This window comes from Pezoporus flaviventris, unplaced genomic scaffold, assembly GCF_033815535.1.
Source record: "Pezoporus flaviventris isolate CSIRO_AGI_PZ_B2104156 unplaced genomic scaffold, CSIRO_AGI_Pfla_v1 ptg000013l, whole genome shotgun sequence".
Classification (NCBI taxonomy): domain Eukaryota; kingdom Metazoa; phylum Chordata; class Aves; order Psittaciformes; family Psittacidae; genus Pezoporus; species Pezoporus flaviventris.
The window spans coordinates 6,865,812-6,891,456 of record NW_026892561.1 but is presented as its reverse complement, the minus strand read 5'-3'; the positions used below and the strand labels follow the sequence as shown (position 1 = coordinate 6,891,456).

The following is a 25,645-nucleotide window of genomic DNA, read 5'->3' as shown; positions in this document are numbered from 1 at the left end:
TAATTTTGTCCCATTATTAACAAGGCTTTTATCATCAAATTTTTTCTGCCTTATATGAAATCTCCATTTGAGGATAGTCATGGACAGCTGTTAGTAATTCTTAGCTGCATTTTAACTTGCACATCAGGAAACTTCTCTAGGAGTTTGAGGTTCAGAAGTAGGTCATCACAATTTCACATTCTGGAGCAAGCAGTGAAAGATTGGTTAAACTCCATTTTGTGTTAGGTAAAATGGATAAAGTTGGTTTAACTCCATTATACCTAAGCTTCATAATTGAGCTTATGCTTTCTGTTACAAGCTTTTGTCCTGTGTTGAATCCCTCAGTTCAGTAGTGGAAAGTGTGTAATAGTGTTCACTACCTGCAAGTATAATTACTACATTTTCTATTAAATGTTTTACAGATAATCACTTTAATCCCATGAAATGCTCAAACTCTTGACATGGCTATGCTGAGGGCTGTCTCATTGAATGCAGTTCTGCATCCCAGTATTGTGTTTTTAAAGTATATGGGAAGGGTTTAAAGAGGTTGGAGTTGTGGCTGGGTTGTGCTGCACGGTTGAAGACCCTCTCCCTACTCCCATTTGAAACAGACAACCCATCAGTGAGCAGCACAGGCCACCAAAGTGTTGAAAGTTGGATCTAATGAAGCAGTAGTAATGTGGGGTCTATATTACCCACTGTATGATAGGGATTGGTGATGGTTACTGTCGTGTGGTGAGGAAGATGATGCACTGCAGAATGAAATGTTAGTGGAAGACTTAGTGTGGCATGTGTCCAGTCCACATCTGGGACATGATCAGAGTAGACTTCCCATGTTCAGTGACTGTTACATAGATACAAGCTCTAGCAAAAAGCCCATGGGAGGGCAAGTAACACTGCTTTTATCCTTAGCAGTTCTCAGTTCTGGTTTAAAATGTACATCAAAAAGCCACCCTAAAGGCTGAAATTAGGATATATGTATGCAGAGCTAAAAATAATTAAAACCCCACTAAAGTTGCTTTCAGTTTCAAAAAGATGAACTGATTTACAAAGAGGAAACTTGTTGAAAAGCAAGGAACATCAGCTAAGAGACCTGTGTCTTTAGCGTCTCCATGGAACTGACTTAAGGATGTCTTCTGCAAAGCAGACAAATGGAGTGTTCCCCCCTCCTACTCCTGAATAAGAATAAAGAATAGTTTAAAGGAAAGCTGAGTGGCTAAAAACAGAATAAAAGAGGTTGTTAATTCAGCGAGTAAAAGGAGGTAATGTCACAGCTTTAAAATTATTCAAAGATGAAGCATGTGACCTACTGTTTGTGCTGTGCAGCAAATTGCTTAAAATAGTTTGAGTAGTTGAGGACTGGAAACTAGCAAATGTGGTACCAATATTTTAAAAAAGGGATCCAGAAGAGATCTGTGCAGTTACAGAATTACAGATGTTTCCTCCATGCTGTAGTTGCCTGAAACCTAATTCCTATGGGTGTGATTTAGCATTTGCTTGCGTTAACACAGTATTTGAATAGAGCAGCCTTACCAAATCATTCATATAACCCTGACAGTGCTGTTACAGTATGTTTGTCATCAGTGGTTTTATATTTGTTTCCAGGTCATCAGTTAAAATCACAGAAGGTTTGGATTGGAAAGGACCTTAAAGCCCATCCAGTTCCAACCCCCTGCCATGGGCAGGAACACCTCCCACTAGACCAAGTTGCTCCAAGCACCATCCAACCTGTCCTTGAACACTGCCAGGGATGGAGCAGCCATAGATTCTCTGGGCACCCTGTGCCAGCGCCTCAGCACCCTCATAGTAAAGAACTGCTTCCTGATACCTAATGTTATGTGCATCACTGTTTTGTTGACATGGAATGGTCAAATTCAATATCAATTCTTCTGACAGCTACTTTTAAAAATTCAATTGATCGGCACGTTCGTAACCCAGAAGGTTTTGCTGTTTCTTAGAGATATATTTTCTAAAAATACAGTTTGCAGCCAAGTTAAGAGCTCTGAACAATGCAAAGTCTGATGCCTTCGTGTTTACTTTATCAGCAAAGGCAGTAATTTGGACACCCTGACCCTCACGTCCTCCACCCAAAAGCACTGAAGAGCTCTGCTCAGAAATGGCAGTGATTTGCTTGCAACCTTATTTTCAACAACCGATGTTACTTCACTTTTTCTGTGGAAAAGCTGACACAGGATTAAAATAATTATTTTGCCTAGGATTGATACCATCCTAGCTGCTCCTGGGTAATAAACTTCCTGGATTATCTGCTTACTCCTTGACTCTTGTTTGGCTGGGCTTTTTTTGACTTTTCCTCTGCTTTCTGTTGCAAAAGAAGCTTTGAAGGCGGTACTGAGAGGGAAAGGGGGCTGCTAGTGTGGGGAAGTTCAGGAGCACAGGGCAAAGGGCTACAATAAACTGATAACACTGATGTCTGGTAACTTTGAGGTATATTTAGAATTGTGCTGCTGTGTTTGTTTTGTGTGCAGCTCACAGTTTTCATTCAGTTGCTTTCTACTTCAGTGACTTCAAAAGGAAACCTTAGGAGACAGGAGTTGCTTCTTTACCTGTTCTGGAAAGAGCTTCTCCTTCCCTTGAATTCCACCTTGACTGAACAGATTTGTGTTGGGCTATGAGATCATTCTGGCTTGTTTATGCCACAGCTTTCCAATTTCAAAAGTCTCCTTTCAATATTGAAACATCCACCTTATGCATCAGCAGTTTATTTTTCAGCATGAACTGTGAATTGCTGCTGGTGATTGCTAGTATTTATTTCTTCTATGAAGATCTAATGTTTTGGTAGAATTGAATTCTCTATTTTCTCGTGTAGTTTCCTGCATTAATCAGTTTCTCTCTGAGTCCTGTCAGACTCAGTAGGATACCAGTCTTCTGAGAAGCTTCTTTTGTTGATGCATTTAGAAAAGGCTCTATTTCTTTCATGGAATGAATTTTCTCCAGGGATGCTGCCAAGACTCAGAAGACCAAGAAATCTTATGGCTTTGTATTTGACTGTAATCAAACTGGCATTCATCATGATTTTGTCTTTTTAGAGCTGGAATAGACTTGTAGATGAATATGTATTTTTGGCATTGGCTTTAACCAGAATTGAAAGCAATGGTGTAAATGACCATGATTGCCAGAAACGTTGAGCAGTTGTAGGGAATCATAGTTCCTGCAATTGTTTCTTCTTTCCTGGTAACTTCCAAGCCAATGGCCAATTTCATCCCAGCTTGAAAAGACGAAATGTCAAAAATAATTGTTACTGCAGTTTCGTAAGAATTGGAGCCGAGTAGGAGGCACCCCCTCACATTCTTTGAGAGAGAGTTCATTGTTCATTGTGGCTTGGCAGCTCTGGTGACACTCAAGTATGACAGCTCTCCATTAGCTGGGGGAGATGCTGTCTCCAGTTGGGTGGAGGTAACACATGAGAGCCAGGGTTATGTCTGTGAAGACTGTGAAGGGAGCAAGATGACAAAAAGACAAACTTGAGTCTGTAGGAAACTGGGTATCTTTAATTCTGTTGCTTGTGGGGCAGCTTGTTTATTTTGCAGTACTCAAACAATCTGACATCCTTCGGCTTCCAGAACCATTGATGTTAGTGACCTAACTCTGGGCAAGATTAGAGGGACAGCTTTTGAAATGCTTCTTGTCATGGTTCCTTGCTGTCAGTTTGGCATATCACTTTTACTGTGTAAGGAATGGTGGGACGCTACCCCAGCAAACTCAAGATCGTTTGACGCGCTGCCTTTGCAGTGTTCTGTGCTTGTCCCAAGCTGAGACTGCTCTGAAAGGGCAACGCAAGGAAGTGATGGTTGCCTTCTCTGCACTGTAAATCTGACCTTTCTGAAAGAGGGGAGGGAACCCTCACGTTTTGGTTCTGTGTATTGGAACAGAGCATACTTGTGGCATCATCTGCAGTTCATTTCTTTGCTTTTCACTCCTAAAGACATTAAAAAAATTAGTATTCTACAAGCTTGAAAGAGAGACTATTATCTAATTGGCTTTTGGTTAGGAGGATACTGATTTCTAGGTCAATGTAAAACAAATGAGCATTTAAATTGAAGAGGAGCAGCTGTTCCAAAGCCCCTTTCCACAGTGCTTGGTTTTGTTAAGGATAATTATGTCTAATTTTAAATTATGATAGCTTTGAGTATTGAGCTTTGCCTTGTTACATCCACTAGCTCATTCTCCTTCATCAATAAGAATGTTCCATCATGGAGCTAAGTTTCTGATTGAATTTATTTTTCTGGGCCTTTTGAATTGTGAAGAGAAATGCAGCTTTTAAAGATGGGGTTTTCAACACTTTCATGCCAGTGTTGCCATACTCCCATTTTATTTTTCGAGAACTCAAAACAGATATACTGTTGTCTGGTACTGGTGGGAAAATACATATTTATATAAATATGTAAGATTTTTGTTCATATTTTCAGCTTGAAAATGGAAACAGACTCTAGTGCTGAAAAATCAAAGAAAGCTCTTGTCAGCCCTTGGAAGGACACATGCGCTAAAGATGTCATGTGGATCACGTAGTGCTTGTTTCAATTAACACATTGATATTCTCTGTTGGTTCTTGAGACAAAAGCCCAGGTGACAATTCAAATGATGCATGAAAATCATATTTCAGTTTTTTTTCTGGTAAGCTTGGATTTATTCCTTTTTTAAAGCAAAACCCCAAAGATTTCGACTGCTAAGCTCAATATTACATTAGTAATTCAGCACTGTGCCTGAACTGTTTAAAGAACATATATTGCAAATATATTGCAGCTGCAATGAAGCACATTTGTTTTTATGAAATGTTTGTTGCTGGACTTGGCAGTGTTGTAGAGTCATGCATAGGAATTGTGTGTTTGAATTGAATTTAGAATAAAATGTGTCTGTAACTATTAAGATAAAATATATACATTTTGCATTTAAATTTAAAATACGAGCATTTTTTTTACCTGCTAATTTTATGGAAAAAGGTTGTCTAAAGGTGCCTTTTAAAATAACGAATGTCACACGTTTCCACTGAGAAATAGTATTTGAGGCTTTAAGTCAACATCTCTTAGAGTTTTTTGTTTCTTCTACCCAGATTAAATGTAATAGGTTCTGTTAAACAAAGCCAAGAAAGTTTGAGAGATTGCCAAATTATTACAATGCACCTGTGGGTTTCGGAGGAAAAATAACTTTCCTATTGAAAAAAAGGCAAACCAAAAACCAAAGAGGAGAACTCATAAAAATGGGAAGTCTGACACAGATCCTGGAGGAGAGGAAGAATAAAAGAGAAAGTTTGTCTCTGCGCTGTAAGTCTTTGAAAGCCTGAATGAATTTATTCTTGATCTTTTTTTTTTCCTGGTTTGGTGGATGAATGTTGGGAAAAGGGATGTCTATTAAAAACAGCCTGCTTTGAAATGTCTAGCATTTTAAGTTGTGAGAAATGAATAGCAAAATTTTGTCTGAGACCAGAAAAGGAAGAACAAAATCTGTCAGAATCCATTGGCAAAACACGCTGCTGTGAGATGTCTCCTTAGATATCAGTGTAAGCTTAGTCTCGTATAGACAAGTTGAGCAGAGGAGAGTAAAACTCTCTAGCTCCAAATATTTTGTCTTATCATCTGCAAGTGTTAATTTTGAAGGCAGTGTTTGAATGTTGGTCTTAAGCAAGCAAAATATTTTTGGAGGCTTGTCCAAGCACTTCGATGTCGGCTGGAAACCTCGGTAAAATTCAAGGTGTATTGAAATGAATTGCACGTGGGTTAAGGTGGGAAAAATATGTTCAATGCTGTAGCATAATAAAGAAAAATAAGTTGTTAACTTTCATGGGTTTTACCCGATGAGTATGTCTGACTTTCTAATTCATTATTTCTAAATGTTATGCTAGTGCAATAGAGTAAGTTCCTCATTTTGCAAAGCACCAAGTGTTTGTTCTGAAGAACTGAGTGTCTAAAATGACAAATACCCTGTAGATAGAACTGAGAGGGAAAATACAGTGAAATACAGCTTGGCATAGTCTCATACCTCTGCAGTTTTCAAGAAAACCTCTCTAAGTCTGTAAAGGGAGTGCTGTCTCTATATAAAAATGTCCAGCTTGTACTTCAAGGTTAAATCTGGCTTCATTGATGAAGTAAGAATTGGAAGCAGAAAAGTTTAAGAGGAGTTTAGAGAAAAGGCATGTATGTGCCACTGCTGCTGTGGTGAGGCTGCAGGAAGAGCACTGCTAGCCAGGAGTGTGGAAGAGAACGGTGGACGAGATCCTATGTATAGTAGAATTTTGGGGTATTTCTCAGTGTGTTCTTGTGTGAGATGAGATCCGTCTGTGCGTTGTAGCTTTTATTGAAACAGTTTCTGTGGCAAAATAGCTTCTGGGCTAACTGGGTTCATGATGACTTCTGTGGATTTCTTGAAGCTGTAGGTTTTGTTGCTTCTATAAACTTTTCAGTATATACCAATACCTTTCATTAGAGAAACACACAAGGGTTGGTACTGGGACTTGAGCTTTGCTTCTGTTGCCATTCTGCTTAGAGGCATTCACTGCTGATGCTTAAGTCCTAATGTGTAAAGCGTGAGGGTTGTCTTACAATAAAGTAAGAGAATCCTGATTTTGGTAATGTCATCTAAATGTTTACTAAACAGACATGAAGTTTCTTCCAGTTTAAATTCGCAGCATATATTGAAAGAGACTGCCTGTTGGAAAGAGTGTTTCTTTTAAAAATGGCATTTGAAATGTAGCATCAGAGAAGCTAGTTTCCATTCTGTTCTAATGCCAGTTTAACTCCAGAACAAGAATGTTTATGTAGTGAATTCACCATCTTCTGTAAATACTAAAGTTTAATTTGAGGATGCCTTTCCAAAGATGTTAGCTTTTGGAGGGGCCCGAGCCAAGGAACTTGTTTCTGCCTGGAAGCCGGTGTCTCTTCTGAGTATACCTTCACTGGTACAGTATGAAAGCAGTCGGTCTGTAGATGAATGAACTCTTTCCTCCACCCTTGTCGACAGCGAATTTACATTTGCATGGAAGATTAGTGGGTGTGCCGCCTCTCATAATGCATTGAATGTGGGGGATGGGACAGCCTTGCCCAGGAGCCTAAACCTAACAAACTGGAAATGGAAAATGCACTGTGGAAGCCTGATTATTGCGTAAACCTTGAGGATTTTAGTCTTCTTTTCAGCATTTCTTCTCCCTGGGACCAAGCCTCATGAGCAGAGCTTGTTGTGGTTCGGAATGAACTCCCATTGGGGTTTGTTGTTAATGTAGGGCTTTGCTCCAAGGGAATCAAGATTCCGTTATGAAACGGTATCTTGTAAATAGGCAAGAAATCCAGAAGAAATTCAGACAAGCTGTCAGGCGAGTTTCCTTAGCCGGACTGCCAAGTTACCTCATCAACCTTCCTTGTTTCAGTAGTCTGTTAGTTTATCTCAAAGGGACACGTTTTTAAATCTCCAGATAAACATAGCTTGATCCAAATAAATAAAACCCCTCCAAACACTTAAGTTTCAGATTGACAGCGAAACATTTGGCTCATTTGGGTTGCAGAGACAAATGTTACCGAAGGCTTAAAAAAAAAATCCACTGAAATTGTCAGCTGATGATCTTTTGAAAAGTGATCTTTTTTTCCCAGCAGACAACATGTTATGTAAGGAAATGTTATATCTTTAAGGTTTACCACGGCTTGACGTTCTGTTGCCTTTAGTTGTGACTTAATACAGTAAGAAATACAATGAATTCTGAATAATGAAAAATGTGATTCTGAATCTCAGTGTTTAGATCAGTCGGTCAGAAAAGTTCCTTGATAATAAAAACATGCAGTAAAAAACATTGCATCCAGTTGCAGACATTTAAGAAACTGTTGGGTTTTTTAACCTGATTTCTGGGTGGGAGTACTCATCACTGGATCATGGTTTGCACCATGTCTCCCATGCTGGGGTCCCAGTTCTGTGGATCAGCTTTCTGCTGTTTCTGCAGTTGATACTAAATATCACAAGTGGCTTAGTACCTTTTCTGACTTGTCAGTGTAAGTGGACTTAGATGTCTAGTTATGAGTTTGCGTGTGAAAGATGTGTGTGGATATTGGATTCACTTCACCTATGCTAGAGAGTGCACTATTATTTTTATCCACAATTCAGTGGTTTGATTGCTAAAATGACCTTTACTGGTTTTGCTTTTTTGGTGGTGGTAAGTTTCCATTCTGATGCAATGGTTTAGATCACAAAAGATGGCAGGGTGCAGTGCCGGAAAATCTGAACAGACTAGGAAGTCATAGCAAAATGAATGGCTTTCTTCTTTGTATTTTACATAATTCTTAGTAAACTGAATGAAACATTTTCCATGAATGTTGAGTGATTCCTGGAATAATGCCTCATTTCAATATCAAATTAAGGTATGTAGAAGGTATTTTGTGTTCAGCATAGATAGTACAACCAAACTAAACACAGCTCAAAGATGAGCCCTGTGATTCTACACAGGTATGTCTTTGTGCCTATGTGTATGTGCACTCTAATACAGTAGATAGACTCCTTTCTTATTACCCCCTTTGCAGTTGTTTTGGTGATTAGAAAATGTAAGTAATAGGGTTATTCACAATTTCTCAGTTATGTTGTCATAAAATGTATTGTACATAGAAACAGTCACACTACTCCATAGCGAGCTCCTGTGGTCATTGCTTTCCCGTCTGTGAAATCAATACGCCTTTGGTCATCTTCCGCTGATGCTATTTGAAAACCTGTGGGCTGCAGAATAACTAAAAGAATTGTTGCTTCAATTGTTCTGAAGTTAACAGGAGGAAAAGTCCGGTCATCTTCAGGTAATCATTGCGACTGTTCCAACCTCTCAGATTTGTCTTCTGTAAGACAGAGGAGTAATAGATTTTGGTAGCAGGCAGTGGGATGAGGTCTGAATCAGCATGGGTGAAATTCCTTGTTATCAACAGAAATGGAATGCTGACCTATATGTAAGAACAAGCCCCTCCTGGAGAGGTGGGGTTGGTTGCTGTCTAGCGTGTAAGGAGTATAATTCCAGGTACATTCTTAATATTCTTGGTTATCTTGTCATACTTGTGGTCTTTCCTGTGTTAATTAAAGGAGGTTGAGTTACTAATGTCTTTAACTCTCATTTTTCTACCCCAAAAACATCTCTTTTGCTCTTTGCAGCTTATCAGTATTCATCCTGAAATACAGGTAGCAGATGTGATTTTCCATAATGATTTCATTAATACCATAAACAAAGACAGTACCACTCATTTATAACTTGAGTTCTTTTGGTTTGTTCAGGGCTTACATGAACTGTTACAGCTGTAACACTATGTTGAGAATTATTTTTCAGCTTACAGTTTCATTGTTACCCCTAGTTCCTTTGTAGGGCTGATGCCCTTTAGAATGGAAGACACTGTTGTCTTCAGTGAGCATTACCTTCGTACTTTCTACCTAAATAAAAACAGAATGATTATACTGGATGAGCCCATTAGCTTATCTCTGCTAGCAGCTGATAGCAGGTGTCTAAGGCAGGGTCTCTTCCCAGAACACTTGCAGCTGTTTCTGACTCTGGATCGTCTTCAGTGTATTTTCCTCTTATAAGAGTTCTTGGCAGATTCTTCAATGAATTTGTCCAAAGGCTTTTAGCTGTGTTCATGATTTCCCCACCCTCCTCCCACCCCCAGCCTTTTACAGAAAGAAATAGCCCAACGTGACTATTGTGTACAGCAGTACTTCCTTTTGTTTCTTTGGAAATTGCTCTTAGCCTCATTTAATCCATCCCAGTATTGGCAAGCTGGCGAGCTATCCTTCCCTTCTTACCAGACTAACCATTGCAGGAACGTATCTACTGGAAGTTTACGTCTTTTCCATTTCTTGGTGTCTTCAAATCAAGATTGAATAGCTTTTTCAGAGAGAGAGCTGCAGACAAACAGGAATGGCTTGGATTATGTCCAAATGATCCCAATACCACACTACCGTTTCTCATTTCATATTGCTGCAGAGGAGAAACCCAGGATTTTTCCAGTTTTGTTAATTTGATGGAGGAACAAAAATTGAGTTTGAGCTTACTGAAGTTATTGGTGAGCAAACTTTGATCTTCCCCTTTTTTATCCCCCTTCCTCTTTATTTTACTTTTTTTAGTGAAGTTGAGTGCTAAGGTAGATGCTTTAATTCTTAAAAGATTCAAATATTATATGGCCTGCTTATTTTGATTTTTTTCTTCTGCTAAACAGATACTTTATTAGGCCCTTTGTAAAATGCTGCCTGCATTTGAAAACGGAGAAATTTGTTCTCTGATTAGGTTTTTATATAAATGGTAAAATTCTATTTCCTGTAATTCAGTTTCTTTAATATCTTTCAGTAATATATCTTAGTGAAATGTCTTATACAAATACATTCTCATCTTTCACTGGAGACTTAACCTGCAGACCTTTTAGGATATTAAAACGAATGTCTACAGATGGCGTAATCTCTTGATGAAATGACAGATAAATTTCTAAAGGTAATATTTTGTAAGAAAAAATTTCCATGTCAGAGAGTTGCTTTTAAATCCCATTTCTCCTTAGCTTCGTTCAGTTTGGTGCTAGGTATTCTCTTCCACCCTCTTTCATCATTGCTTTTCTGTGGCAGATTTCTGTAGAAGGAAGAAGAAGGGAGAGTGGGTGAGCGTTAACAGTTAAATGGGAAGGGAGAAAAGCTGCTCACCACTTTCAGGATCTTTTTGGTGGTGTTTTTTTATCTGACATTTAAATAAGGATTGTTTGCTCAGAGGAAGGGAAAGGGAGAGGGAAGCTAGAGGAAAAACCATGCCTGCCTTTTTGCAGCAGCCCTGATTGGCTTCTTTACCCCAGAAACTGGGGAAGTGTGGCAGGCAGCCAATTTGAAAGCATTCTCCCCAAGAAAGCTTGAAATTTGGAAGAGAACAGATGATTCTCATGGTATTTTGAGTCTCGTGCCAGCCTCAATCAATTATAAGTCACTTGTGAAGACGTTTTGAGAATTGGCAGTGTCTGAGTAATAAGGTAAATAATCCAGGAAGGATTAGCTGTATATGTGCTAATGAGAATGTTTTCACTTATGTTATAGAAATAAGTGGGGTGTATACGATTGTTGTCAGGCTTAAACATTTTCATTTAGTGGCTGTTTTAGGAGGAAAATGCGAATGGGATTGCATAATTGCTAAGATTCCTTGATTCCTCCCACAGCGTATGTTGTTTAATGCTGGTGGCCTTAGTCAGAAGAGGGTGATCAATGATCCAGCTAGTGCATGGTCTAATGTAAATATTCCTAAAATCTCTTATAGACTAAAATAAACTGCAGAATGCATGTGATATATCTGAGTATGCATGCCAGTGTGTTGTTTCTGTAGGATTTTTTTTTTAAGTAAAAGCATTTCTTTGACACTAATGTCTGATAAGCAAAGTTATAGTCTTTGGCATATTTGTCTGTGGAAGCTTATTTGATGGTAAAATACAGGAAGCAGTACTGAAATCCATCATAAATAGTATCACAGTAGAGGAACATGATCATGTTATGTCTCAGTCTGCTTTTAAAGAGAGCTTTACCTGTATTTTAATGTTGCTGTCTCCCTTGTGACATACTAAGTTCTCATGCGGAGTTTGTGCACGGTTTAATGCTGTCCAGGTCTATTTGCGAAAGAAGATGCTGTTCCTTTAAAATCGAGTGGTTCATTGAGTTGTTTTTACTAGCGCGCTGCTTTTTATATGGTACAGTATACTCCATGCAAATGAGCTGCCTGCTCAGCCTCTGTGCGGCTGCTTGCCCTCTTGGGGAGCTCACAAAGACTCTGCAGACCTAATTCAGCATTCAGTTGTTTAAAACGGCAGATGGAAGGAGGTATCGGCAAGATGAGGATTTATTAGCTACTCACAATAAAAGACCACACTCGCTCCGCAGAGGATCAGAAAAAGCCTGGTGAATGGGATTGAGTTGTATCTGCTTTCAGCTGACTTTACAGTGATGTGTTTAGCTCATGTGACTCGGTCACTTAGCATGAAGATCAGCTAAAGATTTCCATGTAAATATCTATTCCTTTAAGCACCCTCAACCTGTGTGCTTGCATTGAGACTCTTTTTGGTTTGCAGCTGTCATAACTGTGGGAACAGGAACACTTCATCGAGCTGTGGTAGGCAGCCTATGGTCTGGGCTCTCGTTGTTGTTGCATTTGCACACTTCAGGATGTCTGGCTGAAATCCCCTCATAAACACAGCTCTCGATGAAGTTTGATTTCTTTTATAGCTCTTGTGAAATCTTGCAGAAGCTGAGGTTAGGTTCTTTCTAAATACAGTATATGTATTCCGAAGTTACAGGCGCTTCCTATGCTTTTATCAGGAGATGAAATCTGTTGCTTTAGCTTTCTGCTAAAAAGATGAAGGTCATTGCGGCAGTAGGTTGTGCATTATATTTGTGATATTTCCTTCTTTCCGTTCTGATACAGAAAGGGCATGTGTAGGACAAAGGCTCCTTGACATGCTCAGTAGTTGAAGTAATACTGGGATGAACACACCTAGATTTTTGGGTTTGGTGAAATGGTGTTTGGTATAGCTAGAAGCATTAGCATTGTTTATGTTTCAGCACAGGCTGTATGCTCATATTTTAAAATGGGATTGGCTTAACATGCATAAAGGGGCAAAGCCTTTTTTGATCTCGCTGGGGTGTTCTGTTTGAGGGTAGCTGGAAAACAGAAACTGCAGGACAGCCTGAAAAAGCCTCAGCTGAACTGTGCTTTTGCTTTCTTTTTTTGCCTTTTTGCTATGGCTGATGGTGAGGGAAGGGCTTAAGACAGCTCTGTCAGTGATGAATAGATGGATGAATTCTTAAATATTCAGAACTTGCAACATGTGCTCCAGACCCTTCAGCATGTAAGAGTCGCAAGATCTCAGCAACGAGCTGAAGAATGTGCCATGTCTGCTGCATATGAGAAGGGGACCAGCATACCTCAGAGATAGCAGAAACAAAGAATGTGTGACAGTAGCTGAAGAATTTGACAGGCTCTTGGGCATACAAAGGAGTGAAGGAATCTTTAAAAATTTGGGGAAATAAACTGTCTTTTCCATAGGGAGTTTTTTCTGTATTTTAGTGCTGTATCCTGTGTGTCCACAGAATTGATTTTTTTTAGTTCAGTGTGACCGTGTGTTTTTTAAAGGAAATGTGACCTGGATTTTGTGAGCTTGTTATAAACAGTAAATGAAGGCAGCTGTTGTAGTTTACCGATCCCTTATAACAGCTCAAGTAAATTGAAATAAAGCAAAAAATATGCTTGTGTGGGATCTGAATTAAATGCCACTCTTCGGCCTTACACGGAGTCATGGATTATTATATTTTTCTAGACTGTTTTGTGTATGAGGGGAGTGAGACATCCAACCTTGGAAAGATTTAGCAAAGTCGAACAGATTTTTCCCAATGTGACCTGCTAAATCTGCCACAAAGGAGGCAGGCAAAATTGTGTACAGATAGTCAGAGACCGTGGCTGCAGCTCTTCATGACAGGCAAGTGAACGACCACGTCCTATTTTTAGCAAGTGGACGGAGAGGGGGTGGGAGGGAGAGAAAAGTTTGAAAATAATGGACTTCTTTAACAGTTCGAGAGCAAAGCCAGAAGCGAGCGAGCTTTAGCAGGGATTTGTGATCCGCAGAGTCGACATATGGATGATTCAAGTATTCTTCGAAGAAGAGGGCTGCAGGTAAGTGCAACTTCAGGATCCCTTTTTTCCCCCCTTCCTGTTTGCAGTGTCGACGGTCTCATAGAATTGCTGCCAGTCTTTGAAGTAAATCAGGTTGACTGAGTACTTGGCAGTGGTGCTAGAATCTGAACTTTTCTGTTTTCACCGGTGTCTTATTAATTAAAAAAAGGATTTTGTATAAAGTAGTAAACCCCAGTTTGTTATTTGTTTGGTGCATATCCAGTAGTCTTGTGAATATTCTTATGGAAAGAAGTGAAGTCTGAACTAGGAGGCTTACCTTATTTTTGAAACTTCGCTTTACCAGAGACTCCTAAAAATCTGTTAGGTGACTTCCCAGACTTGCCTTAGAGTGGCCATTTTAGTTGAGCATTATTTAGAAATCAAATGTCAAAGCAGAGTGAATATTCTCAGTTATTTTAGAACTATGCTGCTTTATTACTTCAAATGCACAGAATGCAGTGCTGCAACGCAAATGACATTTTCACCACCTATTAAGCTGAAATAAATACTTCTGCAATTTGTTTTGAACTTTAACATACTGGTGAGGTTTTATTTTTGTAGTGGTGCTGTGGAAGCTTTATTCAATTGCAGTAGTATTACAACAGTTGTAATCTGTGTTAGTGTCAGTCGTGTATGATGACTGAACTGATTCTTATGGAGTAAACCAGCTGGAAGTGAGTGAGCTCCAGAATCTTGTGTGAGCTGGGCATGAAATAGATTTTTTGCTTGAAAGCATCATATTCCTTTTTTTCTTTTGCATTGTAATGGGATATAGCCTATTACATACTTGCTAGCATAAGTAATTGTTTATAGACCATGAACCTCGCCTATTAAACAATAGGACAGGCATGGTTAATTTAACTTCCTTTGAGGAAAACAAATGTACCGTTTTAGCATACTACCATTCATACCTTACTGATGCTTTAAGGCAATTGCAGAGCAATTGTTGCATTCTCTGAATATGTTCTGTGTCTCACCTTTTTATATTTTGTGTAAATTTTGATTTTTTTTTTCTTTGTGCCATCTTATTGATATAACTGAAATAGCTTGACACATTGTGCTGCGGATACAGTGGTGACTGTGTTATGATAGTGTATTTGCTCATCGTAAAATTAGCCTATTTAATTTTTGTATAACTGACTATATAGGTACACAGTATATAAGTAAGATTGCTTTTGGATAAACTGATACTTATTTTTAATATATTTAACTATATATTAGTTGGAACTTTATAACCAAGAAATCTGTTTCTGGCCACAGATAATCAGAATTTTTCAAGCCCTATATACTGATTGTTTAGAGCTTTCCTGAGCCCAGAATTTCTCTGGGATGTTGTATCTCTTTGACGTGAAGGGGAGTGGTTTTCATAGTGATGCTTCAGGGCAGTGTTGGAAAAGGAAGGGAGGTTGAAGGAGCCCAAATGTCTCCTAGTGTCAGCTGAAGACATGCTGGGAGTGAGAATGCATTTTCCTGGTTTAACTGTGTAGTGTGGTAGGCTTTGATAATTTTAGTAGTCTTGAGTATTTACTGTCTATATGTGGTGGTGTGTCTGTATGCATTTGGGTAGGTATGTATAAATACACATGCATATATATAGGTGTAAGTAATGCCTACATAGAAAATGCTTCAGGAACTAAGAAAACGTGCTAAAAGGACATCAGGAAGTAAGGCAGATGTGCAAGTCGAAAAGGAATTTAATGCTGGGCTTTTTTTCTGTTCTTGCAGTAGATTTATTTTAGAAGATGCTGTGTCTGAGGAAAGTGACTGTTTTACAGATAACAATCAGGAAAAATTAAAAAGCTGTTGGTTCATGTTGGCACTGCCAAGGCAATATGTTTTACTTCCTTATTTTCTCTGGGAGCTGATGATAATAGTTTGGAAGCAACTGATGGGAAAAAAAAAACTACTTTCCTGGTTCAAACTGGATGCTGATGACTTTTTAAAATGAGCATCACAGCTTAAATTAGGTCTTCTAATCCAATCTCTCCACTCAAAGCAGCACTAATTCCAACGTTAGATCAGGTTACCGAAGGTCTTGTCCGGGCTTGTTTTGAGTATTTCTAGGCATGGAGGTTTTCAGCCTTTCTTGGCACCTCTTCTGGTTCTTAATCATTCACCCTGTGAAAATGTTGTTTCCTTTATATCTTGCTATAGAAGAACACTTTTCACAACCTATTAGTTCTATTTAATATTTACAAAATGACTCCTAAAGATTGATTCAGATGAACAAATTGATTCTGTCAGCTTTATTGGTTTTATTTATTTTTCCTCCACAGTGTTTCTTCTTTACTTTGATAACCTCTGATATTTTTTGGCTGTTTTTGACATAGTTGATTCAGATTTGCACTGATATTGCTTTGCCAAGACTTACATGTTTTAGGGGTTTTGTCCTTCTTTGTTTTCATATCCTGCTCATTTGACATCTTATATAGTAGAATCCTTTTTATTTTGTGGTGATGTTTCATTCTTCCTTCTCTTCTGCCTTTCTCCCTCTTGCTTCGTTTAACTGGGTTCTCAGTATAAAGACTGTGAACACGCCTTATGAACACACCTCTTTCCTTTCGTGTGTTACTTCTGCTTACTAACAAAGGGAAATGTATTTTTTTGTTTTCCTTTCTCGTGTCCCTGTGGAGAGCACAGTCTATAAGGCAGCAATCTGAATTTCCAGGTGCTTTTCCAGTCTCCCTACTTTGTTCATATCCGCAGAAATCTTTCTTTCACCTTTTGCTCTAACCTTCCTGAAGTTTCTTTTACTTTGCTTTCTCTGCCTGTTTTGAAGGTTGGTCTATTCCTTTCCTATTTTCAGTGGTCACCTGTTCAAAGACCTGGGTTTCATGACTCTCAGGCTTCCTTGTGCTCATCTCTTGCTGGTGGCTTACTCTTTTCAAAACCTGTTCTTTTTGCCCGTTTAGGTAAACCATTTGCCTTAACCACCTCTTGTTCTTTAACAAATGCATGCCTATGTTTTCCTTGTGCTTCCTGTTGACTCCATTACCTGAACTATACTTGATATCACTACTGTGATGCTTTCTCCCTCCTCTGGGAATTCTCCTCTGCTGCCATTCCTGCAGTAAATAGCCATGTAGTGGTGTAAGTAGATAACCTAAAGGAGCAGGAGTTGTTTCTACAGGCAAAGTCAATATATTGGCATGTGGCCTGTCTGTATCGCCTCCCTCATTTGTTCAGTCCAGTTTTGTTGCATCCCGTTTGATGTTACAAATTTGGTCTGCCAACATGTAATAGTGAAATATGTGGAAATGAAGGTCTAGGAGGGGAAAATCAGCTTTTTGGTGCTTGTATAAATATACATATATTATTAAGGCTGAAACTTACATACACACAGCTCTGTCAGAGGCTGAGGTTGCAGTGCAGTATTATTGACAGAAGGCTGGGAAAGTGCTTCTGATAATGGAATATTCTTTTAATTTCTAGGCTTTCATTTTAGGTAATGAACTTGGACCATTGACATAAGTTACTGCCTAGGGACAAGTGCTAATGCAGGTGGTGGTGGTGGAGCTGCTTCTGCTGTATTGGACAGAGATCTGTGTTCTTGTAGTTACTTGCTGTGATGTGAAATACATCGTGACATTAGCCACAGATTTTATGAGGCTACCTAGGTTTGTTATTGTTCCCTATACACATGTACCATTTGTCGTTGCTGGTAATTTTGTACAGATGAAAAGTGGTGGTACCCAGTAGAGTCTCTGTGAAGATGAGCTTGTATTTTGAACAACATCTTGTACCAGAAATCTATGATTTTTATTTTTTTGTACATTGCAGTAGCTGCTGTGGATGTATGCTCTTACTTTTCTCCTACATGCAAGGCATTTCTGTCCCCCAAATCCTTATGAGTAAGTGCAAGTGAGAAAAGTAACGGAGAGTGTGATATTCCAAGTTTAAGATACTTGTCATAGAGCTTAAATTCTGCATTTGAGGTACTTGAGCAATATTCAGATGTGGTTGTACGTTATCACCACGGTTTTCTGCATCCACATCTTCTATAGAGTGCAAGCCCCCTTTTGTTTTCTGCTGAAAATCAGGCTGAGTTCAACTAGCTAATTTACTTTGTTGGACCATTTTTCTGCTGGTTTCAGTGCAGGTGTGAAACACAAACTGCATCACAGTACTTGAATGTGTTTCTCTTGGCCAGTGTTTTCTACTGCACAGCATGTTTGGCTAAAATCTCTATATCTTATATAAAGTATAAAACCCTCAGTGGAACAATTCCTTAATTATAAAGATAAATCTTAAATTTTCCTCCTGGGCTGTGTGTGTGGGGGAATAGGGCATGCAGAATATAATCTCAGAATGTTTGGTGAACTTGGTTTTGAGCTTATTTATTTCACTCAAAGGACTGAGCTCCTTTTTGTTTTATAAGGAGAGGGAATCAGGGAATTAGTGGTTACAGAAACTCTAAGCTTCAATATATGTAACAAGAGAAGGCTTAATGTAGTGTTCAATTTTCCATACACTTTAAACCTTCTTTAAGGTTTTGGACTTAAATTAAAGACCCTGAAAATCTATATGCCCTTCTATTCTGTTTCCTTAACAATGTCTTTCATAATCACCAAAGCTATTTTTTGGTGGATACAGAACTGGTTCCAAGATCTAATGCAGCAGGCAGTAAAAATGTTGCTTTTTGCAGTACTTCTGTAAAAAGTTAGAAGTAGAAATTGTGTTCTATAAGGGAAAATAAACTATTTACAGGGAGGGAAAACTGTGAGTGTGATCCCATTAGATATTTTTCATGTTCTGCTTTTTAAAAACTTTTCAAATATGCATTAACTGCAAGATTAATATGTAATTTTTAGATTAAGAGAAAGGTTAACTTCAAATTTAGCAGGGAAATGCATGCGTACATACACACGTGAAAATCCTCAGATATTACGAGTCTATTGGATTTGAGTTTTTGGAACTGCTACAAGGTATCCTGCTATGGGAAATACTGGCACCTACTCCCAGGGGAAATCTAGCTTTGTTTTTACAGCCTTTGGAAGAAATTGGACTTTGAGTGGCTTTTTGAAATGATAGAGATTCCTCTCATCTTTACACCTATGAAGTGTGGTGCGTTTTTCTTGACATACTTGTCTTGTAGTGCTGTGCTGAGCTGTGCAAACTATCTGATAACTTTCAGTTACTCTGCACTCACCTTTAGTCTCCTTCCAGATCCTCACTTCAGGGTTCCACAGGCAAAACTTGGTCTGCCCAGGGATGTTGGCTGTCTTGGTTTGGGGTTTGGTCTGGACTATGTAATTGTCTTTGTGCTTGAGGCTTGATGGGAGACAATGGGAAGTATGCTGAAAATGAAGGAGGATGTTCTGGTTTTTAAGGGGATTGGTTCCTCTTCTATACTGGAGATTTATATCCTTTTGGGATACCTGTGATGTGTTTAAAAGAAACAAAGGAGAAAAAACCCTCAAAAATTGAGATTAAAAAGTTTGAGCATTTTTCCTCAAACTTTGGATTTGTTTTAAATAGTATTCTTCTAAAATCTTTGAGTAATAGTACAAATTGGGTAATATTTCTCTTAAATGAAACACTGGTGCATATGCTGGCTTCCTGTAAATACCTGTAGTGTTCACATGTGTACATGGAGTAAGGACTTTGCTCTGTTCTTAAGACACAGAGGAATGACAGTGTTATGTTTATATCAAAGCAAAGCTGACAGGTCTGATTTGATAGCTCAAACTTAAAATGTTCTTTAGAAAGGAAGCAATATTATTGAAATGATGCTTAGAGAAACGTAGATATTTCTCTGAGTTATGGAAATTATATCTGGAAGATAATGTTAGAACTTGGGTGTAAAGTTTCACGTTTGAAGTCTGGAATAATATAAGGCATTTTCCTGTAGTTAGACCTGTCATTATAGTTACTTGAGGAATTCAAAACTCCAAAAGAGAAAACAAATCCCCCATGGAACATAATGACACTTTCTTTCTAATTTAGATTCTTTGCATTAAAAAGGCTTATTTTATGCTGCTTACAGACTTACCAGGAACACAACCAAATCCACAGCTCAGATGCCTGCTGAAGGGCTTCCAGCAGTAATGATTTAGGCGGTCACCAGTTACGTTGACACCTCAAGAAGAGGTGGTGGTACAAGAAGATAATGATTTATGCATGTACTGAAATTGTAGATTTATCTTGGGATACTGGATACTGCATGCTGGTTTTCTTTCAAAAATATTAGTTTAAAAAGTTGTATTTTCAGGCTAACTTTGAAAAAACCCAAGATTTTCTACTCAGGTTTGGTTCCTGTTCTCACAGTAAATTTTTGACACCTGAAATTAAAATTTGGACTGGAGAAGATGTTGATAAGATAGTCTGGATTCTTCAGCTTCTGTGAAAATTAGCAGCTGACAGAAGGAGAGGGATCTGTGTTAGTGTTAGCACAGTGGTGAAGGCCAAATGAACTTGCTGTTATACACAGGTTGGTTGGTGGGTGTCCAAATTAGCTGAACAGTGTGAGCTGTCTTTGGCTCAGGTGGAGTCTCTGAAGGGACTTGAGTGAGGAGAATGAAGATTGAACACCGACTGCAGATGAATAATTGCTCGAGTTCATTAACTAGATGGGTCCTAAAAACCTTGTTTTGGCTAAATTCAGTCTGTGGAAACAAATTGTGAAGTTTTGTACGAGTCCATTATGATCTTGTTCTTGGATGCCATATATTATAGGAAAATGGATTATTATGATGTGTATGAGTATACTACATCTCATTGTAGGATTGAAGATTCATGCTCAGAGAGATACGGAACATCATTGAGTTTTGGTGGCTGTGTGGCAGGTGGGCTTTCATGCAGCTTTAATTTATGATTGGTGTTTGCGGTCCACTTTGCAATGGAATGGGAAATGGAACTGGGTGGAGGGAACATATGCTTCTGGCATTCACTTTGAACACATTAGAAAAAATACCAAGGGAAAGATGTGAATCCCTGTCAGAATAAGAAGTCCTTGGAATATGGACAAGGAGAAAAGGTTAAATGGTTTGCTCATGCAGAAAAGACAGCATTTGGCTGTGTCTTTGGGGTATTGTTAAATTGGTCTGATAATTTACTATAGTTATGCTTAAGTAAGTGCTTTCAGTTTGTCAGTAAGGACTTTGTGAAAGCTTGTGTAGCCGAGCTAAACTTTTTATTTTCAGCCTGTGAGAAATGATAAAAATGCCAATGATTAGCTCTGCTGCTTCAGGAAGGAAGGTTTGTTAGCACGAGACTGCATGGATGAATGGTTGTGTGTATGTGCATCCGAGTCTCACTAGATGCTGGACAAAGGGCTTCCCAAACATGAACAGTAATATCTCCCCCCCCCCCCCCCCCATTGGCTTGAAAGGGTCTGCTTGATAAACTTGCTCGTTGCCAGGAGGACATGATGAACAGGTTTTGCTTCTGCTGATAGTTATGGGGGTTGCTGTGTACAGAGTGGCTTTTGTTTCTTTTTTTCCTCACCATTAGCCGCTTGGGGTGTTTCACTTGTGTTAATAACGCTTCATTTTGTACTTGCTTAATGCTGGAAATCCCAGATCTTAAAAGGAAACCTACTTCTCCAGCCTAGCAATGTAATGTGCTGCTACCATGCTGCAAGACTAGTGTTTAATCTGCTTATCTTTAATAGTCTTCACTGCTTGCACAGACCCACTTACCTCTTTAATGAGAAGAAATGTCCTGCAGTGAGGCAGCATGTATTTTGCTTCCAGGCTTATGTCATCAGCCTAGAAGTTGAAATTGGTTGGAGCACTTTCTATTTTCCTGTCAGTTCTGCTGATTATGGTTGCCTCTTCAGTTTCTGTAATGCATTGAAAGGTAGTGAATTTTGTAAAAGGAAACCTAATTAAAACACGTAAAATGAAAATCTAGTTTTAAAAAGCCATCGGTATTGACTGGGGGCAGTAGTCCTCTCATATTTTCAAGGGATAAATGTAAAGTATCTTGGCATTCAGAATATTTCTTATTCTTATTTGACTATATTCTTATTTGGCCACGAGTCAGATAAGTGTCAAAAGTACATTATGAGTTGCAGTATTTTGATAACACCTAGAAAAGGCTCTCAAAAATGTCAAGAGACATTTAAAGTCAGTTGTAAATATGTAGCAGTATTTCCCATACGATTTAGCAGTTGTTCTGCCTTTATTTTGTATTAAATTGCTTTACCCAAGGTATTAGTATTCATGGGAGTTGAAGAGGATACGTGATTTTACCATATTTGGGAACAGGACAAGATAGGCTTTTGAAAGTTGGTTGTTCTTGAATTTTAGAATCATAGAACAGTTAGGGTTGGAAAGGACCTTAAGATCATCTAGTTCCAAGCCCCCTGCCATGGGCAGGGACACCTCACACTAAACCATATCACCCAGGGCTCTGCCCAACCTGGCCTTGAACACTGCCAGGGATGGAGCATTCACAACCTCCCTGGGCAACCCATTCCAGTGCCTCACCACCCTTACAGTAAAGGACTTCTTCCTTACATCCGATCTAAACTTCCCCTGTTTAAGTTTTAACCTGTTACTCCTTGTCCTGTCACTACAGTCCCTAATGAAAAGTCCCTCCCCAGCATCCCTATAGCCCCCCTTCAGATACTGGAAGGCTGCTATGAGGTCTCCACGCAGCCTTCTCTTCTCCAGGCTGAACAGCCCCAACTTTCTCAGCCTATCTTCATACGGGAGGTGCTCCAGCCCCCTGATCATCCTCGTGGCCCTCCTCTGGGCTTGTTCCAACAGTTCTGTGTCCTTTTTATGTTGAGGACACCAGAACTGCACGCAATACTCCAGGTGAGGTCTCACAAGAGCAGAGTAGAGGGGCAGGATCACCTCCTTTGACCTGCTGGTCACTCTCCTTTTGATGCAGCCCAGGATACGGTTGGCTTTCTTGGCTGCAAGCGCACAATGCCGGCTCATGTTCATTTTCTCATTGACCAGCACCCCCAAGTCCTTCTCCGCAGGGCTGCTCTGAATCTCTTCTCTGCCCAACCTGTAGCTGTGCCTGGGGTTGCTCCGACCCAGGTGTAGGACCTTGCACTTGGCATGGTTAAACTTCATGAGGTTGGCATCAGCCCACCTCACAAGCGTCTCAAGGTCCCTCTGGATGGCATTCCTTCCCTCCAGCATTATCAACCGAACCACACAGCTTGGTGTCATCGGCAAACTTGCTGAGGGCGCACTCAATCCCACTGTCCGTGTCAGTGACAAAGATGTTGAACAAGACTGGTCCCAACACCGATCCCTGAGGGACACCACTCGTTACTGGTCTCCAGCCGGACCTTGAGCCGTTGACCACAACTCTTTGTGTGCGGCCATCCAGCCAGTTCTTTATCCACTGAGTGGTCCATCCATCAAATTGATGTCTCTCCAATTTAGAGACAAGGATGTCGTGTGGGACAGTGTCGAACTCTTTGCACAAGTCCACGTAGATGACATGAACTGCTCTACCCCTGTCCATAAGTTCTGTAGCTCCATCATAGAAGGCCGCCAAATTGGTCAGGCAGGATTTCCCCTTAGTGAAGCCATGCTGGCTGTCACCAAGCACCTTCTTGATTTTCATGTGCCTTAGCATGCCTTCCAGGAGAATCTGCTCCAAGATTTTGCCAGGCACAGAGGTGAGACTGACTGCTCTGTAATTCCCTGGGCCATCCATTTTCCCCTTCTTGAAAATGGGGGTTATATTTCCCTTTTTCCAGTCATCGGGAACTTCACCTGACTGCCATGATCTATCAAATATGATGGCCAGTGGCTTAGCAACTTCATTTGCCTGCTCCTTCAGGACCCGCGGATGGATTTCATCAGGTCCCATGGACTTGTGTACATTCAGGTTCTTAAATTTTCTAGAAGCTACTATTAAAAAATACAGAGTAATTTGTAGATCCCAAAGTGCGGCTGTGCAAAATGTCTGTGGTGTTTTTGTGTTATTCTCTACAGTATATGATATTAAATCTACTTAGTGTGACAGTGAGGTGCCGGTATCTGGATTCCTTTTTCAGCAGCTCCATGAGCAACATAGAGTTTCTGCCCACCAGAGCAGTGTGCAAATACAACTATTTCTCTTCGCATCCAGGACAGTTCAGGTATTCCCTGTAGTTTGTGTTCAACTGCGTGGGTATACTTTTGAAATTCCAAATCTATGGATACACTTTAGTTGCTTTTACTCTTACAGGAACAAACTGTTTAAAGTTTACATACTCTTTCAGGAATCAAAGAAATGGGGTTGGCTTTGGTGCACTGATTAAAATTTTGCTATCTGAATGTTCATGTTTCTGCTAGTTGAAGGTTTTTCTCAATTATCATACAGGTTGAGTAGTGTAACTTCTGGCCTGGCTATAACATTTGAAAGAAATGGGTAAACAAAATAAAAGCCACCTAAAATACAGGGAATTCAAGAGGTACAGAAATGATTTATTAGACTAGGTTTGCTATAGCCCAGTATGCTTTAAAATACACATTTTTACTTTCCCTATATCTTGTGAAAACACTGTATTTACAATGTAAATAATGCAGCACAGAGTTCCTTAAACTTGACTACGAGCTTTAAATCATTATCTCCTTTTGGAAGGTTTACTACAAATCCCATTTCACAGTTTTGTGGCTGAGAGCCTAGAAGAAAGACAGGTAGGTTATGCCTCTGTTAATTTGTATTTGCTAGTCTTGTTTACTCTGTCTTAGAAAGCTGATTTCGCTGAATTCAATTATCATATACTATAACATAAATACATAATACATGACAGCTTACACACATGCTTCTATATGATTAAACTTCAGAATTTCTCTTTTTGCTCTAATGATCAACATCCAATAAAACATACTAAGTTGTTTCAGGTTTTGATGGTCTTTTTTTCTAACATTCAGCCTCACTGTCCTTAACTGTTCTTCCATATCAATTTTATTATTGTCTGAAGCTAATAAGGTTCACTTTTCCACTTTCTGGGCATGTGTTCTGCTGTGGGCATCCAGGTGAAGTGTTCTACTGCAGGCTTTTAATGATATAGTGTATAAAGAGTTTAAGTCTTCCACTTTCTATGCAGAAGATATCCTGAGATAGTCATTGCCGTCCTTTTAATGAATTTTTTCTTTCTTAAATGAATAATTGCATTGATGATTTTGTATTGTTTCTCTTTGGACATGAGCTATGTATCATTAAAATAAGGGCTTTGAAGTTAGCAGCACTTTGTCTATGAATGCAAACAAATAATTCTCCGGATGGAAAGTGGTTCAACTTTTTTTTTAACCTGTCTTTGGTCAAATCTATAAATGACTCATTTTGCTAATAGCAATGCTCCTTTTAAATCAGATTGTTTTAGCACAACAGATGCTTTTGTAGCCGAAAGTTTCTCTTTCCAAAGCTCTTGGATATTAGTGTGATAAAACCGTGTTCAGAATAAGGATGAATATAATTATTGCCTATTGTATGGCATAGCTTAAGCAACTGTAACCTGATATAATTACTTTTAAATTACTTTCTTCAAAATATGGAAATATTAATTGACTTTGACATTTATCACTTGTTTTATATCAGCATAGGCTAATAAATGTCACTTGTATTGGCAGCCAAAAAAATGAAATCATATCAGATGTCATAGGGGTAGGTTAGTGTAGTCTGTGAATAAGGTCCTTTCTGCTCCATTTGTTCTGTGAGCTGTAGCTTGTACATGCTGGCAATGACTCTAGGCTACATAAGTTTGAAACAGAACAAGCCAAACCCATGTTCGTCTCCTTCCCAGCAAATCTGTGGCCCTCAAACTGTTATAAAGCATCTCCGATGTTATGCTGCTTTTTGTCTTTAGGTGTATGTTGGGATCTCCTCTGGAACACTGTGAGTACTTCACCTTTATTTCAGCAATTGTAATGAACGTTTTGGCCAAGGTGCAGGAATGTGTACTGGCTGGAGATTCCACCTTGGGGGCTGATTGTTGGGTGCCTGTTGGGAGGGCATTAGGATGTTAGAAACGATAATCAATGAGGATAAACTTAGAGGCCAGAGGAATGGATTGTGTTGAGGTAAGGGAAAGAGAAAGACTGGAGATGACTTGAGCAA

At 39.2% G+C, this 25,645-nt stretch overlaps 1 protein-coding gene across 16 annotated transcripts in view; it reads left to right on the top strand.

Moving 5' to 3' along the window:
* The window catches only part of MAST2 (microtubule associated serine/threonine kinase 2), a 213,411-nt gene that overhangs the window by 53,352 nt on the left and 134,414 nt on the right, over positions 1-25,645 (top strand). The window contains exon 1 of one of the 16 annotated variants that reach the window (XM_061451369.1): positions 9,947-13,627. The exons of 13 other annotated variants lie outside the window; for them this stretch is intronic. In XM_061451369.1, the coding sequence (XP_061307353.1) occupies positions 13,589-13,627 (39 nt within the window). In that variant the 5' untranslated portion in view covers positions 9,947-13,588. Of the gene's footprint in view, positions 1-9,946; positions 13,628-24,178; positions 24,588-25,645 lie in introns of those variants that run through there. 2 more of the 16 variants (XM_061451373.1, XM_061451371.1) reach the window with 2 other exon arrangements.